General features: G+C 39.1%; 1 protein-coding gene across 1 annotated transcript; it reads right to left on the reverse strand.

Annotated features, from left to right (window-relative positions):
- Positions 1-14,896: 14,896 nt before the first annotated feature.
- Positions 14,897-15,592, reverse strand: LOC127104164 (uncharacterized). The gene has a single exon (XM_051041366.1). It carries the CDS (start codon positions 15,590-15,592, stop codon positions 14,897-14,899), a length of 696 nt encoding a protein of 231 aa, XP_050897323.1.
- Positions 15,593-16,004: the final 412 nt, after the last annotated feature.

The following is a 16,004-nucleotide window of genomic DNA, read 5'->3' on the forward strand; positions in this document are numbered from 1 at the left end:
CAAACATCACAGATTTGTCAACAAAAAATAATGGGTTCCTAGGAATGATGTTGCAAGTCTGATTTCCTTCAGAGTTTCAGCCAAAGAAGATTGGTATTTTGACAGTGGGTGCTCCAGACCCGTGACTGGAAACAAAAACCTGCTAACTGGCCTTCATCCTCATGCCACAAGTTATGTAACCTTTTGTGATGGAGAAAAGGGTGAAATCATAGGAATTGGTAAGCTCAACTACCCTGTGTAGCGGTGTATTCGTCACTTTATGATTTATTGACTAAATCAAAAGCAAAGCATACAAAGATAGAGTCGCCACCGCACTTCTATTTATCCAAAGGAATGGCTAGAAAGCGAACAAAAGCCTAAGAAGTTTTACGCAAAGAAAACTAATAAAAGGTCAGAGATCTGGGTAAGGGGGTAATTATGCAAAGGGAAGGTGTTAGGCACCCAATGCATCCTAGGTACTCCTAGGGAACCTCTTTTCACAACTTGTTGTAAAATTATTTGTTTATGAAATTATTTTGTGCAAACGTTGATTGAAGAGATGAGAAAAGAATGTACAAATTTATTATTTTTGTATTTGGATGGATGAAACCCATTGCCTACGTACCTTTCATGAATGATAAGGATCAAAACGTCGTAGTTCGGCTAAAAGATTTCCAAAAAGTGAGTGGATTGATTTTAAACAAAAGCCTTAAGGTCTTTCATTATCAAAGGGAGAAAACTCAACCTAAATCAACAACAAGTCCACCATGTGAGAACAGCTTCAACGTGCTAGTGAGGGGTTAACCCTATAATAAGCAGGGAAGTCTTACAATTCAATCACTAAGGACAAAAGGTGAGATTCACATCAACCACTAAGATAACTCAGATCTATGGCTAATGCATGAAAATTTGATAAGGAAGTGATCATTGAAATCACAAAAGACAATTGAGTGAGTGGAATTAACCAATTAGGAGTATTCACAAACATGTCAAAGTTGATTAGAGATTCAATTCACAATAAGTGTTATGAAAAGAGAGTTTGAAAATCAAAGGCATAAGGCCTAGGTTTCTAGTTTGAAAACAAGTCAAAATGTTTGCACAATAGTTTTCTGGTTTTTTGGGTTAAGGATGAAAATAAGGTTCAAAGTTATGCACAAAAGGTGAGGGTTAAGGGACAAAGCCACAAAATAGGAGTTGCTTTCTCATGATCATAGAAATGATCCAAGGAAGTTCCTTTGGAATAAGGCAACACAAAGCAATAAGCAGGTAAAACATGTATCAGAGATGACCAACAAAAGGAAACCAGATGCCAATCAATGGACTTATACCAGACTCACAAAACAAAGATGGAAACCAGATGCCAATCAATGGACTTACACTAGCCTCACAAAGCAAAGAAAACATGGAAACCAGATGCCAATCAATGGACTTACACTAGCCTCACAAAGCAAAGAAAACAAATGCAATAAGCAAAAGGAAACAAGTTGCCAATAAATGGTCTTACACTCGACTCCAAGGAAATGGAATGCCAATCAATGGTCTTAGTTCCAACTCCTACCAGATCACAGGAAACAAATGCCAATAGCTGGACTTACAATTGACTCCTCAATGGACAAAACAAATGTCACAAAGTATGAACAATGATCATGAAATGATATACAAGTAATGAAAGCAAATGCACAGAGGCACACACAAACAATTATGCACAGATGAACAAACAAGCACACACTATACAAAAAAAAGGGGCTTCACACAAAGAGTGGGCTTTAGTCAAGGGATCATATCAACCTCGACAAACAAGCCATTATATCAGTGTAAACAGAGGCTCTTAACCACTAACATTGAGAGTTAGGGTGAGCAGATGAAATGGGAAATGAGGGTTAGACCTCATAGCTCTTAACCCTGGCCTGGGTGAGCTCAAGACACTGAAAGTGTGGGAGTCCAGAATGAGGAACTCTATTCCACATGACTGACACAACAAGATTTTGGGGTGTTTATTCAAAATGCATCAACACTTAGTGTGAGCAAGATGAATGACTCAACTGAATAGCAGGGGATGGACTGCACATCCATTTTATCTGCCAATGCCTCTTCACTTAGGAGGTCTTTGAAGTACATGGCACAAATATAAACAAACAAAAACATGGCCTCTTAAGGAGGGCTTCAGACAGGTGCCTACCAAATGGCAGGTCTTCCAGACTACATGAAGTTAAGAAATTTACCTAAGTGGTATGCCAACCACAAGCAAAGCAAAGCAACTCAAATAATGAGTTAAAGCTACTAAAGTACCTGTAAGAAAATCAAACAAGTCAATATTCACATTCAAACAAATCAAACAGAAAGTCAACAATGAAACAACCAATCATCAGACAACAATAGTGCAAGGCATGAGATGCAAGCAAACTAAATTGATTCACCATCCACAAGACCTACAAAACAGCAAGGTTAGTCAACCAAAATAACTTGTATCTCAAGTGATGAGATCATATCAACCATTGTGGCTAATTGCTTGAAACCTGAAATTCAAAACTCAAAAGATGAGAACAAACCACTAGCTCAAAGGCTAGGGTCAAAGGCAAAGAAAAAAGTAAAAACAGAAGTTGATATTCAAGATAAAGCAACTTTAACCAAATGAGAACATGTCCTAAAAAGGACCAAATCAAAATCATTAAGCAAGGTCATGAAATGAGCAAGAGATGGCAAAGACAATTTCAAAGCACACAAATGATCATTAATAATGAAAATTCCATATCAAAACAGAAATGAAACAAATGGTCCTGGAAATTTTTATGAGCATACAACATGTCAAATATAATCTTCATGCCAAAAATTGGAATCAACAGAGCTCATATGGCCTAGAAATAAAAATGCACAAGTAGGACATCAAATTATGTGACACACATTGTCACACCATACAATCATGTGTATAAAACAGGGATGGGAAATGAGAAAAATACAAACCCAAGCCTCAAAGGTCAAGCATCAAGTTAGGAATCATCACACAAAATTTCATGGCAATTGGATCATTTTTGAGCATTTCATGATAGAAAGAATGAAGCAATGTCACAAATGCATACATGTTCAAAGGATCAATCACATTTAAAATTCCAGCTAGGCACAATTCCAAAAATCCACATAAAAAAAAAGAAGACATTCACATGAACATTTTGCAAAAAATTTGGAATTATTTGGATGAATTTTCAAATTGATATGAATTTTTGAAGTTGACAAAAATATTTGAATTAAAATGAACAATGCATATGGACTTATGGAGGGAAAGGATAAATGTTGGAGCAATTTGAAAAAGTGGCGCCAGCGGGAATCGAAGTAGGTATGCGCTTTGGAAACAAATAATATTCAGAAATGCAAATGCCATGGATCGAAGGGATGCATAGCCAAAACGCAGAGTATTAATAAATGATGTGGCGCTATGTCACCGGTCAAGCATACGCGTGGACAAGTCAACGAAGCCTGGGCCAATCAATTGGACAACAGGCACGCACACATGGCAAAAACCCTAGACATCTCAGCCTGAACCAGACGGCGGCGGCCAAGGCGGAAACAACCGTCTTCTTCGCAAAGACGGCGGAGCAACAGCAACATCAACATATTTTTTTTCCAGATTTTTATAAAATTTACACCATTCAAACGCTCATAACATGTAGATCACAGATCAACCATTAACTAATTCTAATTCATCACGAATCATGAGAATCGAGCAAAAACAGTTTGACATTCAAAATTTCAATTCATTATATCTCAACCAATAATCCACCAAATCACATGAAATTTATATCAGATTAATCAGCAAGCAAGGATCTACAAGATTATGGCAAAAGATTGGAGAATTAAAAGCTTCGAAAAACCTACCTCTTGAAGAGCAGTCACTGAAATCTGGTGATTCAAGGCTTGGCACGTATGCAAATCCACTCCTGAGCACTTGTTATGAAGCTCTATGAATGAATTGAGGCTTGGAGAGGCTTAGATCTAGCTCAAAAATCAGCTTCCATCTTCATGTTCTTCCTTGGATTATGCACGAATTATGGCCAAAATCACTGTTCCAATGCTTGATTCTTCATCCACTACACTCAATGAACCAGAATATGGAAGAAAATTGCTATGCCATATGGAGAATTTTCAAGTTTGGAATGAGAGAAATTTTGGATCTAGATCTAGAATGATTTAAAAAACTGCAGAATTCTGTTATGCTTAAGCTTTTATACCATCTCCTAATCACTCTGAAATTGAATTAAGCTTGTGTTAATTGGGATTAAGTGAAATAGGGGTGTATGACCAAAAATGGTAAGTGTAAGGTGCATGACAAATTGTACACGTGAACAGTAGCATGTGCATGAGCAAATCCACTTAAAATCCTCCAATAAACACAATGGCAATGGTATTTTGTTCATATGATCAATAGAACTCAAATTCTTCACTTTCCTTCCAAAATACATATGCATGGTGTAGCACCTCAAATTTGCACCTCCCATTTTGTACATACATTTTCATATTAGGTCATTAACATAACATAGTCCACTGCATAGCATTGCATTGTTCTTTGCCCAAGTGCAAGTCATTCAGACAAGATTAGGTCAAGATGATCAGGAGAATCAGTCAAACAAGCAAGCATGTGCATTCCTCAAGGAAACAAAGCCCTAGGGTTGGTTTATCAAGTTCATATGATTATGTGATCATTTTGAAGTAGATTGGCCAAGGATTGGATGATCAAAGCTCAACAGTCAAGCTGAATTTCATCTGAAACCCTAGAAAGTCAACTATGGTCAACTGTGCCTGATTTTATGGATTTAAAGGTGGGAAATGGTTTGAAAGGCTTCATTCATGTCCACACAAGTTTCATTTGACATTTCAAAGATCAAGATTGAAGAATTTGAAGTCAGATGAAAAGTTTCCAGAAATAGCAGGTGACCTGTAATTGGAAACTGCCATAAATGGAAAGTTCTTCTCCTCAAATTTACATCATCATACAAGCTTCAAATGGAATTTTGTCCAACATGAAAGTTGAAGATCTTGTTCTCACCTTTCCAAAAAGTCCAAGAACACTCATTTCTCATGTGTGGTTGGCAAGTTATGATCAAATCATTTTCAGAAAAAGTTGAAATTCAAAGTGCCATAACTTTTGAATGGAAAGGCCAAATTGGGTGATTCTTTTTTGAGAAAACCACATTTGACATGTACTTTCATGATGCATCATCATATTTCATCAAAAATCATCATAGCAAAAGTCCATTTTTCAAGTGTTCATTTTGCATTTTGGTGGGAAAAATAGTCAATTTGAAAAATACATGTAATTTTCACTCAAAACCATTTCCAACACATCATAAACAGGATTTGTGACTTGTCTCAATTACATTTGCACTGTTACATTGGCTGCAATTAGAAAAGGACATTTTGGCCATTTGACATGAAATTGCATTTTGCTAATCCACTTTGAATTTGCTTAAGCTTGATTACCAATTGGATTAAGAAGTCATATAAAGCATTAATTGTAACTGTTTCACATAATCACATTCATTTTTCTCAGATCCAAACCAAGAAATCTCCAAATTCTCTTAAACTTTTCCAAACTTTTTCAACTTTCTTTCATCACAATTCATCATTCTTTCTGCTTGTTTTTGCTCGATTCATCATTTGCAGGCTTGGCTGAGTTTCTGTTGAAGCTAAAAGTGGAAAATCTTGAAGAACTCGTGGCTGTTAAACATCAAGCATCACATGGAAGTTTGAAATTCCTTGGAACTGGAGCATAATTGAGCTAAAAGACCTACTCCATTCATCTCCTAAAGCATCAATCCACATCTGTTTTGCACTTTGGAGCCTTGAATTCATCAAATCGAGCAACTGCACCTTCAAGAGGTTGGATCTCGAATCTCACCATTGCTAGAATTAGGTTATGGCTTTTGTAGATCCTATCATGTAGATCATTATGCAATTAGAATCGTGCAGTTTCATTAAGAATTGAAGGAGATATCTTGATCTGAATCTTTGATGGTGAAACTTGTTTGGATCGGTTCTTTTAATATAGGTAGAATTAACTGAAATTGATGTTAGATTAATGATCTAGGATGAAAGACGAGTGGATTGGTATGTTGTTTGGTGATTTCTGTAAAATTTTGTTCATGAGGATGTTGAAGGTGGAAGAACATGAAGAACGCGTTTGAATTTCATTCCAGATTTCGTTTGATCCTTTAGCCTTGCCTTCGCATGCATTTTGTTGTTAGTATCCCATGTGACCAATAGCCATTTGCCACGCCATTTACTAAAACGACGCATTTTGAACAAAACGCGCTCACTTTGGAAAGGCTAGGGGTTTCGATTCCCCGTGTTTCACATTTTCATTGGCCATGGCTTATTATTTTCCACATATATTAATCATGTTAACATACCTTAATTCCACATTTTTATTTTTTCACCATGATCAAAAATTCATATCTCTTCCAATTTTAATCCATATTTGATGCAATTTTTTGTGCCATTCTCCTTGTGATGTGCTTTATTTTATGGTGATTTTTAATAATATTGTGCACGGGTAGATTTTGAAAATGCTTAGGGTTTGCTTTGACATGTCCTTTTGTGCAACATGCTCACTCTTTTGCTCATAAAATGATGATGCTTCATTAGAAATTCATGAAACTTTTTGTGCTTAAACTAGACTCATTCCTGGTCACTTTGATATATGGTTTATAATTTTTGAGTTCCTGGATTGAGAGTTATGACATGATCTTTGGAGTGTTACAATTTGTGTGATACCATTCCTTGTGCATCTTCTTGATTTTATTTGCTATGCTTATTGAACTTGCATTGAGCTGGATTTTTGCATGAGGATACTTATGAATGTTGAGAACATATATGAATTTTTCTGGAATTTTTGAATTCATTTCTTATTTGATTGGGATTTTATTTGCTGCTTGACCAATGGTTGACCATTTGTGAGACATGTTTGTATTTGATTTGTGAAATTCTGGTTATTAATTGGATGGATTTGAAATTTGGCATGTGTATTGTAGATATCTTGAGGTTTGCCATGGTTTTAGTCCCATTCATTTATCATGTTTGATTGCTGTTTTATGATTGGTTGAAGTGGATGCATGTTTTGATGCCATGTATGAGCTTGCTTGAATTTGGGTTGACTTTCTGAATTTAATTGACTTGCTTCCCTTGATCCAAATGAGCTGAAATTTGGTATGATTAACATGTTATGAATGCTGTTTGATCATGTATTGTTTGAGGATTTATTGAAATGTTTTGGTATTGATTTGATTGTGATCATTCTGTTTGGTCCTTTGAGGTTCTACATTGCATGTTTTGTGCCTTTTCCTTCATGAAATGATAATGATGAATGATATGAATGTGAAACCACTTGGATTTGTTTCTTAATTGATTGATCTTGACTTTTGATAAGTTTCATGTTCTGTTTTGACTTTTTGATATCATTTTGACCCTAGTCTTGTACTAGTGGTCTTGTGTTCTCACATTTGAGATTTGTTTCAGGTTAAAAGCACAAATTGCTTATGCTTGATGATGTGCACTCAATTGAAGTTGGCTTGTAGCTTGTTTATGACTAACTTTGAGTTTCTTTTGTAGGTTTTGAAACTTGAGTTTGTGCCATGTGGGTTGCACCTTTGTGCATTGACTGTTGTTTGACTGTATAGTTAACTGTTGACCATTGTCTGTTTGCTTATTGTTTGAGCTGGGTACTGATTATATTGGATTGATTTCAGGTACCTTAGTTGCTATAGTTCCTTTGTGAACTTGATTGTGCTTTGCTTGCTAGCTTGAGCACTGAGGTATAATGATCTCTTCTCCATGTAGTCTGGAAGACCTGGCCTGTCACTTGGCCAGGCACCTGTCTGAAGTCCTCCTTAAGAGGTGATGTTTGTGCTTGTTTATTTTTGTCCCCAAGCAAGTAAAGACCTTTGTTAAGGCAATTGGCAGACACAAGAGGTGTGTAGTCCACCTCCTGCTATTCTGTTGAGTCGTCCCTTGGCTCACATCACATGTTGATGCCTTGTGGACATTAACCAAAGATCAGTGGAGTCAGTGTCATAAGTGTAGAAGGGTTCCCACTTTCTGGACCCACACTTCATTGTCTGAAGCTCTCCCTGACCAGGGATAAGAGCTGTGAAGTCTAATCTTCACTCACCTTTCATCTGGCTTCACCTTGGCTCTCAATGTCAAGGTTAAGAGCTAACATTACCCTTCCAGTTGGCTTGCTCTTGCAGCCTAACCCCTTGATTGAGCCCCACTTGTGTGTATATAGTGTGTGCTATTTGTGATTGTTTGCTTTGCTGTTTGAGCTGATAGGATAGGCTTGCTCCCTGTGCAAGTTAGCTAGAAACCTTGACTTAGGGATGATTTTGCATGATAACATCTAGGCTCGAGTTAGTCTCCCTAGTTGTGTCTCCCTCTGTTATCTAGTTAGGCTAGCCCTGTGTCCCTTCGTAGGGGAACTACGTCGCCTTGATCCTCATACCAGATGAGGTACGTAGGCAGGAGATGAGCTGACCTCTCCGGGCGCCCGTTTTTGTTTTGTCTTGTGTGTGTCAGGAGATGGATGTAAGCCCAGCGATTGGCATTCCGTATCCTCTTGTTGTGTGCTTGGAAGCTGATATAAGTCCAGCGATTGGCATTCGGGTTCCAGTGTGGGTGTGTTTGGTTCGGAAGCTGATATAAGTCCAGCGATTGGCATTCGGGTTCCATGTTTGCCCATTTTTGTGTGGAGTTTGACGTAAGCCCAGCGATTGGCAGTCGATTTCCTGTGTTGTTTTGTTTGTGTGCGTGAGCCGAGCTACGAATGCTCTGATTCTTCTTCGTCCAAGAAGATACGTATGCATAGGATGCGACATCCTAGCGAGCATGTGTTTTCCCCGGTCGAACTACTTTGACTCTGATGTCTATGCCTGATAGACTAAGTAGGCCCAGGATGCGATATCCTGCCGAGTCAGTCTTGTTTGTTTTCTTGTGTCTCTTTCAGCCAGTGTGTGTGTGTTTGAGCAATGTTTTAGCAACCATTTCCCTTCCTATTGTACGTGGATCCCGTCGAGTACGACGGATGCGTAGGGGTGCTAATACCTTCCCTTCGCATAACCGACTCCCGATCCCATTCTCTTTGGTCGCGAGACCATGCTTTTTCCAGGTTTACTCTGAGCGTTTCCTTTCCCTCTTTTGGGATAAATAACGCACGGTGGCGGCTCTGTTGTTCTTGTTTCCCGCCGGTTTTTCGCGTAATGCGACACATGGGCAAATGATTATATGAATAAATTTCATGCAATGCAATAATGGATTTGGAAAATATATGTCATGAGGAGCATAATGCAAAAAGAGGCGCTCAAATTGGAGTTTTAGAGCAAAAGTTATGGCTTGTTGAAGTTCCATGCACACTTTGCAATCATTCGACCATATCTTCTCAACCATTCATCAGATGCTCATGATCTTGGACTTTTTGGAAATGGGAGAGAGAGATCTTCAACTTTCATGTTGGACAAAAATTCATTTGAAGCTTATTTGATGTTGTAAAGTTGAGTTGAATTTGGTCCAAAAACTTGCTATTTTTGGAAACTTGAAATTATAGGTCATTTTCCATTTTGGGAAACTTTTGCACTGGCTTCAAATTCTTCAATGTAAGTGTTTGACATGATGAATAAGCCTTGTTTGAACATGAATGAGATGAAGAAACTCAATCCCCACACTCAAAGCCTTCAGTTGACTTTCAGTTGACTTGCATTGGTCCTTAGATGACCTGAAAATATTCTGATGAACTTGGGCCTCAACCACTTAGGGAATTTGTTCCACAATGAACCTCTAGCTCATATAAGCTCAAAAATAATGATCACATGATCCATATCTCAATGGAAAACCTCATCTCTTGCACAAAGGATTCACTTGAATGTGCCTTGACCTGTTGACTGCTTAGGCTGCAAAACAAATGTTATATGACATATTTTTGGTGATTTTGGTTAGTGATTAAACAAGAAAAGCAATAATATACAAATGCAAGTAATGCTTGGTGATCAAGAATCACTCTAAAAAAAAAGATCCCACCCACAAGGAAGGAAGCAAGGTGCTCAAAGATCCTTGAGGCTATGCAATGTTATGATATGATGCCATGAGGGATCTTAGGGACAAAATTGGGGTCTTACACCCTGGAGTTCCTAATCTTGACAATGTCCTACTTGTTAAGGGACTGACTGCAAACCTAATAAGCATCAGTCAACTATGTGACCAAGGTCTAACTGTAAACTTCACCAAAACTGAATGTCTGATTACTAACAAAGAAAATGAAGTGATCATGAAAGGAGTCAGGTCTAAAGATAACTGCTACATGTGGAGTTCTCAAGAAACTGGTTATTCTTCAATGTGTACTTTAGCCAAAGAAGAAGAAGTGAAGATATGGCATCAAAGACTGGGCCATCTGCATCTTAAAGGTATGAAGAGGATTATATCTGTTGAAGCTGTTAGAGGAATTCCCAACTTGAAAATTGATGAAGGAAAGGTCTGTGGGGAATGTCAGATTGGAAAACAGACTGATGTCATAGACGATGTTGAGACATCCCTAACTGATCCCCCAGCTGAGGTCTCAGAAAAAAATAAGGAGAGTGAACCTCCTCAAGCTGAACCTGAAGATGACAAAATCAACAAGGGACCCTCCATCAGAATTCAGAAGGATCATCCCAAAGATCTCATTATAGGAGACCCAAATAACGGAGTCATAACTAGATCAAGGGAAATGATATCACATGGCTGCTTTGTGTCCAAGATTGAGCCTAGGAATGTCAAGGAAGCCTTGACTAATGTGTTCTGGATCAATGCCATGCAGGAGGAGTTAGGTCAATTCAAGAGGAATGAAGTATGGGAATTGGTTCCAAGACATGAAGGAATAAATGTCATAGGTACAAAGTGGGTGTATAAGAATAAATATGATGAACAAGGGGTGGTTTCTTAAAACAAAGTAAGATTAGTAGCACAAGGATATACTCAAGTTGAAGGATTAGATTTTAATGAAACATTTGCTCTTGTAGCTCGCCTGGAGTCCATTAGACTATTGCTTGGAGTGGCATGTATTCTGAAGTTCAAACTGTTCCAAATGGATGTAAAAAGTGCCTTCTTGAATGGCTACTTAAATGAGGAAGTATATGTTGAACAACCTAAAGGTTTAACAGATCCAAATCTTCCAAAGCATGTGTATAGATTGAAGAAAGCCCTCTATGGTTTTAAGCAAGCTCCTAGGGCTTGGTATGAGAGGCTCACAGTGTTCCTCACTAACAATGGATACAAGAAAGGAGGTATTGACAAGACCCTATTTGTGAAGAATGAAGGAGGAAAACCCATGGTGGCACAAATATATGTAGATGATATTGTGTTTGGTGAGATGTCAGATCAGATGGTCGAACATTTTGTTAGACAAATGCAGTCTGAGTTTGAGATGAGCCTTGTTGGAGAGCTGACCTATTTTCTTGGGCTACAAGTCAAGTAGATGGAAGATTCTATCTTTCTATCTCAAAGCAAATATGCCAAAAACATTGTTAAGAAGTTTGGCATGGAGAATGCAAGTCACAAAAGAACACCTACTCCTACACATTTGAAAGTCTCCAAAGATGAAAATGGTGTTAGTGTAGATCAAAGTCTATACAGAAGCATGATAGGAGGTCTGCTATATCTCACAGCAAGCAGACCTGACATTGCATTTGCTGTAGGTATTTGTGCTAGATATCAAGCTGAACCAAAATTCAGTCACATAAACCAAGTGAAGAGAATACTGAAATATGTCAATGGCACTAGTGACTATGGGATGTTATATACTCATGGATCTGGATCTATGCTGACTGGTTACTATGATGTTGACTGGGCTGGAAGTGCTGATGATAGGAAAAGCACATCAGGAGGATGTTTCTTCTTAGGGAACAACCTGATATCATGGTTTAGTAAGAAACAAAATTATGTCCCTATCCACTGCTGAAGCTGAATACATAGCAGCTGGGAGTAGTTGTTCTCAACTGGTTTGGATGAAACAAATGTTGACTAAATACAATGTCACACAAGATGTCATGTCACTGTACTATGACAACCTGAGTGCTATAAACATTTCCAAGAATCCTATTCAGCACAGCAGGACAAAGCACATTGATATTCTCCATCACTTTATTAGAGAACTAGTGGAAGAGAAAATCATAGCCTTGGAGCATGTTACTACTGAAATGCAATTAGCTGACATATTTACAAAGGCTTTGGATGCTAATAAATTTGAATGTTTAAGAGGAAAATTAGGGATTTATATCCATGAGAATTTATAGCAATTAATTTGGAGTGGAAAAGGTAATAAAAATATTGTTTGCCCACTTAAAAGAAAGTGCCCCATTTATGGTAAATCATTACCTAGTATTGGAACTACCATCTATACCATTTTCACACGCAACCTCAGCACATCCACTTTCATCTTCATCAAACTGTATCGACCATCTCTGCTAGGGCAACAAAAATATTTTCACAAGCTCAACAAGATGTCACAATATTCGTCATCTTCTGGTTCAAAACCTACTCAAAGAGCAAGAACTCCCTCCATGGATTTTCTGGATGAAGACGTTTTGGAAGTTATTCCTCTTTCAGTCATCCCAGGTGACGCCTCTGGGCCATCATCCGCTGCAGGAAACACTCAAGGTAACCGTTCTGATAACCCTCCCTCTAAGGATGACATGCATTATACTGATCGTGTCATTAGGAATCTGGTCACAAGGATCCTAAATGAAGGACACTCGGTCAAGGGAGTTTCGACTCCTCTATCTAGAAGGGACCCCTCGCCTGAGGTGGAACCTCAAAATGAGAAAGATGATGATTCATCTAGGTCAGCGAAAGATATTGCTGTAGAAGGACTGTGTTCTTTAGGGAAAACTGTGCCTAGTAAGAAACTTGTAGATGCCTCTCAATCTAAGAAGAATGACTCTGCTGAGAAGGTGATTGATTTGGAAGAAGAAAGCTCAGATGAGGAAGATGACACCTTGCTTCATCACTTGAAGCCAAGTGTTGCAAAAACAATGAAGACCAAGAAAGGGAGGTCTGTGGCTGAGATGATGACAGCCAGAACTAGTAAAAAGGCTGTTGTTGTAGGTCCTTCAAAGTCATGGAGTAAAGTGGAGGTCAAGAAGGGAAAGGTCAGAGAAAGTTCTGATATCAGTGTCGAACATCCCTATCTTTTTCAACATGAATTGGGGCATCAAATTGACTGCTGCTCCCCCGTCCACCAAGACTTTATTCACTCCCACCTGTCCAACTTTGGCCCTAATGTATAGGGGCTTGAGGTGACTTTGCATCCCCTGGTGAGGCCTTTCGAAAATAGCGTTCTGTTCTTTGATAGCACCACTGTTCAGAACATAATAACACACTGGCTGATGCTTCTCCATCTCCGCAGCATCCGCTTCCTCATTATCTTCAACCTCTGTTTCCTGGTTGTACTCCTACGGTAGGACTGAGACTACATTGCAATTCATATTCACAGAAGACACTCCGTCGGACTCGAAATCGTCTGTGAGCATTTCCTCTTCTCTTACTTGTTCCTTCTGAACCTTCTGAGTTATGTTTTCATCTGGAAATAACTTTCTTCCTACGGGTGGTTTGGTCGAATCCATGATATTTGGGGGAATCTTGACGCCGTTGGATTCTCTAGTCACTTTTAGATTCATTTCTCTTTCTACTTTTCTCATCCTTTGATGTCTTCTCCATTGGGATCTTGACATAAGGTTCTTTCCTTTGTAATTTTCTAGCCCGATAGCCTCTCTTTTGGACGCCTGAAATTATTTTCTGTACGCCCACGAGGTTCTTCCTCCATCTTCGAAACTCCTCCACTTTCCTTTCTTTGGTCCCGTCTGAGTCCACTTGTCCTCAGGGACTTCTTCTGGAAATTTAAACATGACCCTCTTCGCCCTTGGGTGAGGGCTATCTGGCCTCCTAGGTGCTCCTCTCTTGTCGAAGCTATACATGTTTGGATTACCTCCATGTCCATCCCAACCTTGGTCATATGGGATTCTTTCGAATGCTTCGGATAATTCTCTGTTGTACACTGCCCCACACCTGGGACACATCAAACATTCCGTTTCATATTTGTAGCAGCGCACAATGAAACCCATAAGGCTTTCTCCTGGTGTGGGATACACCTTCTGTAATTGGCTTTCCTTCCTCCAGTTTCTCTCGGTCTTTGTTCGTTGCCATCTCTCGTAATCCTCAGCCACCCTTCGAGATATCCTGATGCTGCATCTTGGGCACAACAACATGTCAGCATTCTTTTTGTGACATCTCCAGAGATATTCACGTAGACTTTCGTTGGCTTTGGGATATCCAAACTTCATCCCTTCTTGCTCCATCTTCAAACATTCCTCCACTTCCTCCATTTCTGGGGGGTTTGCTTCAGATCTACCATGTTGACACCTAGACTGGCGCCATCAGTGATTGAAATTGCTTCGAACTTCTTTCTTAGGCCCTCAGTAGCCTCGGTTGTTTTCCCTTCGAGACCTTTAGTGGTCCTTGGTTCGACGTTAGCAACCTGTTTACCTTTGACAGAGATTCCAAAGGAAACATCGTTACTTAGGCCATCAGTAGCCTGATTTCCATCCAGCGTGTAGCCTCCAGTTCCTGTTGCTTTTACAACCTCCACTTCCCTTACGTCAACCATGTTGATTTCGACAGGTTCAGCATAGTTTGTCTCAGCAACGTTAAGGGGATCAGTATCAACTTTCATCTGGTTTTTTCCTTTGTCAGCGAACTTGAGGCGGCCATCTCTGATTGCATTCTGAATAAGATCCCGGAAAAGAAAGCATTGTGAAGTTTTATGGCCTAAAAAACTGTGATATTTACATAACCCTCTTTTCTTTAGTTGTTCTAACGAAGGAATCTTGGTATTAGGAGGCACTATCATTTAGCCATCTTTTACTAATAAATCGAAGATCTCGTCACATTTGGTAACATCAAATGTGTAAGTCTTTTTGGGAAATCTCTCGTTCTTTTCAGTTTCGACAGGATTTCTGCCATTCGAAGGTGTAAGTAATTTGCAGGCGTAGGGTGGTGCTTCTTTTAATTCTGCCAAATCTACTTCGAATTCCTCAAGACCATAGGGGTCTTCAGCAATTTCAGACTCTTCGCCTTCGAATTCGACATAAGCAACCCACTCTTTCTTATAATTCTTATTCGCTCTGGCCTTTTCAGATTTTAAGCGTTCGACCTGTCGAACCCTATCTGTTAATTGGGCCATGTCTCTTAGATGCTGGGTATCTAACTTTTTCCTGATGGAATAGTCCAGACCTCCAGCGGCCATTTCGACCAACTCGTGTTCAGGCACTATTGTAAAGCATCTAGATTTCAACAAACGGAACCTATTCAGATAATCATCTATAGTTTCGGTGAATTTTCTCTTGATGCTGGCTAATTCCTTAAGGCTTATCTTAGTTTGGCCCATGTAGAATTGTTCATGAAACAATCTTTCTAACTGGGGCCAAGCATCTATGGAATTTGGTGGCAAAGTCGTAAACCACGTGAAGGCGTTCTTTGTTAAAGAACTAGGGAAATATTTCATCCTCAAGTTCTCACTGTTCGCCAAATCCCCTGCCTCAGTCATGTATCTGGCTATATGTTCTATAGTAGATTCACTAGTATCCCTGAGAATTTGGTGAACTTAGGGATTTTACAACCCCTTGGTAATTCTGTTTGCAAGACATATTCTGATAAAGGAGAAGAATAATTTGGCCGTCGAAGTCCTGTGTTCAAACCATTTTGGGCCATGATTCTCTCTATCATACTGGTTAGGTCATTTTCCATCATGTTTTCCCGCCTGACCCTATGAATTACTTCGTCTGCGTCCTGGTCTCTGTAGCGGGGTATTCGTTACCATTAGAGATATTGACTAAATCCAAGGTAAACCATACAAGTCGAGTCGCCACCGCACTTCTATTTACCCAAAGGAATGGTTAGAAAGCGAACAAAAACCTAAAAGTTTTATTGAATCAAAAACTAGTAAAAATGTCAGAGAT

Source organism: Lathyrus oleraceus, chromosome 7 (assembly GCF_024323335.1).
Source record: "Lathyrus oleraceus cultivar Zhongwan6 chromosome 7, CAAS_Psat_ZW6_1.0, whole genome shotgun sequence".
In the NCBI taxonomy this organism is placed as follows: domain Eukaryota; kingdom Viridiplantae; phylum Streptophyta; class Magnoliopsida; order Fabales; family Fabaceae; genus Lathyrus; species Lathyrus oleraceus.

Bases quoted from the DNA above. Each gene is read 5' to 3' on its own strand.
- LOC127104164 (XM_051041366.1), bottom strand. From the start codon at position 15,592: ATGACTGAGGCAGGGGATTTGGCGAACAGTGAGAACTTGAGGATGAAA.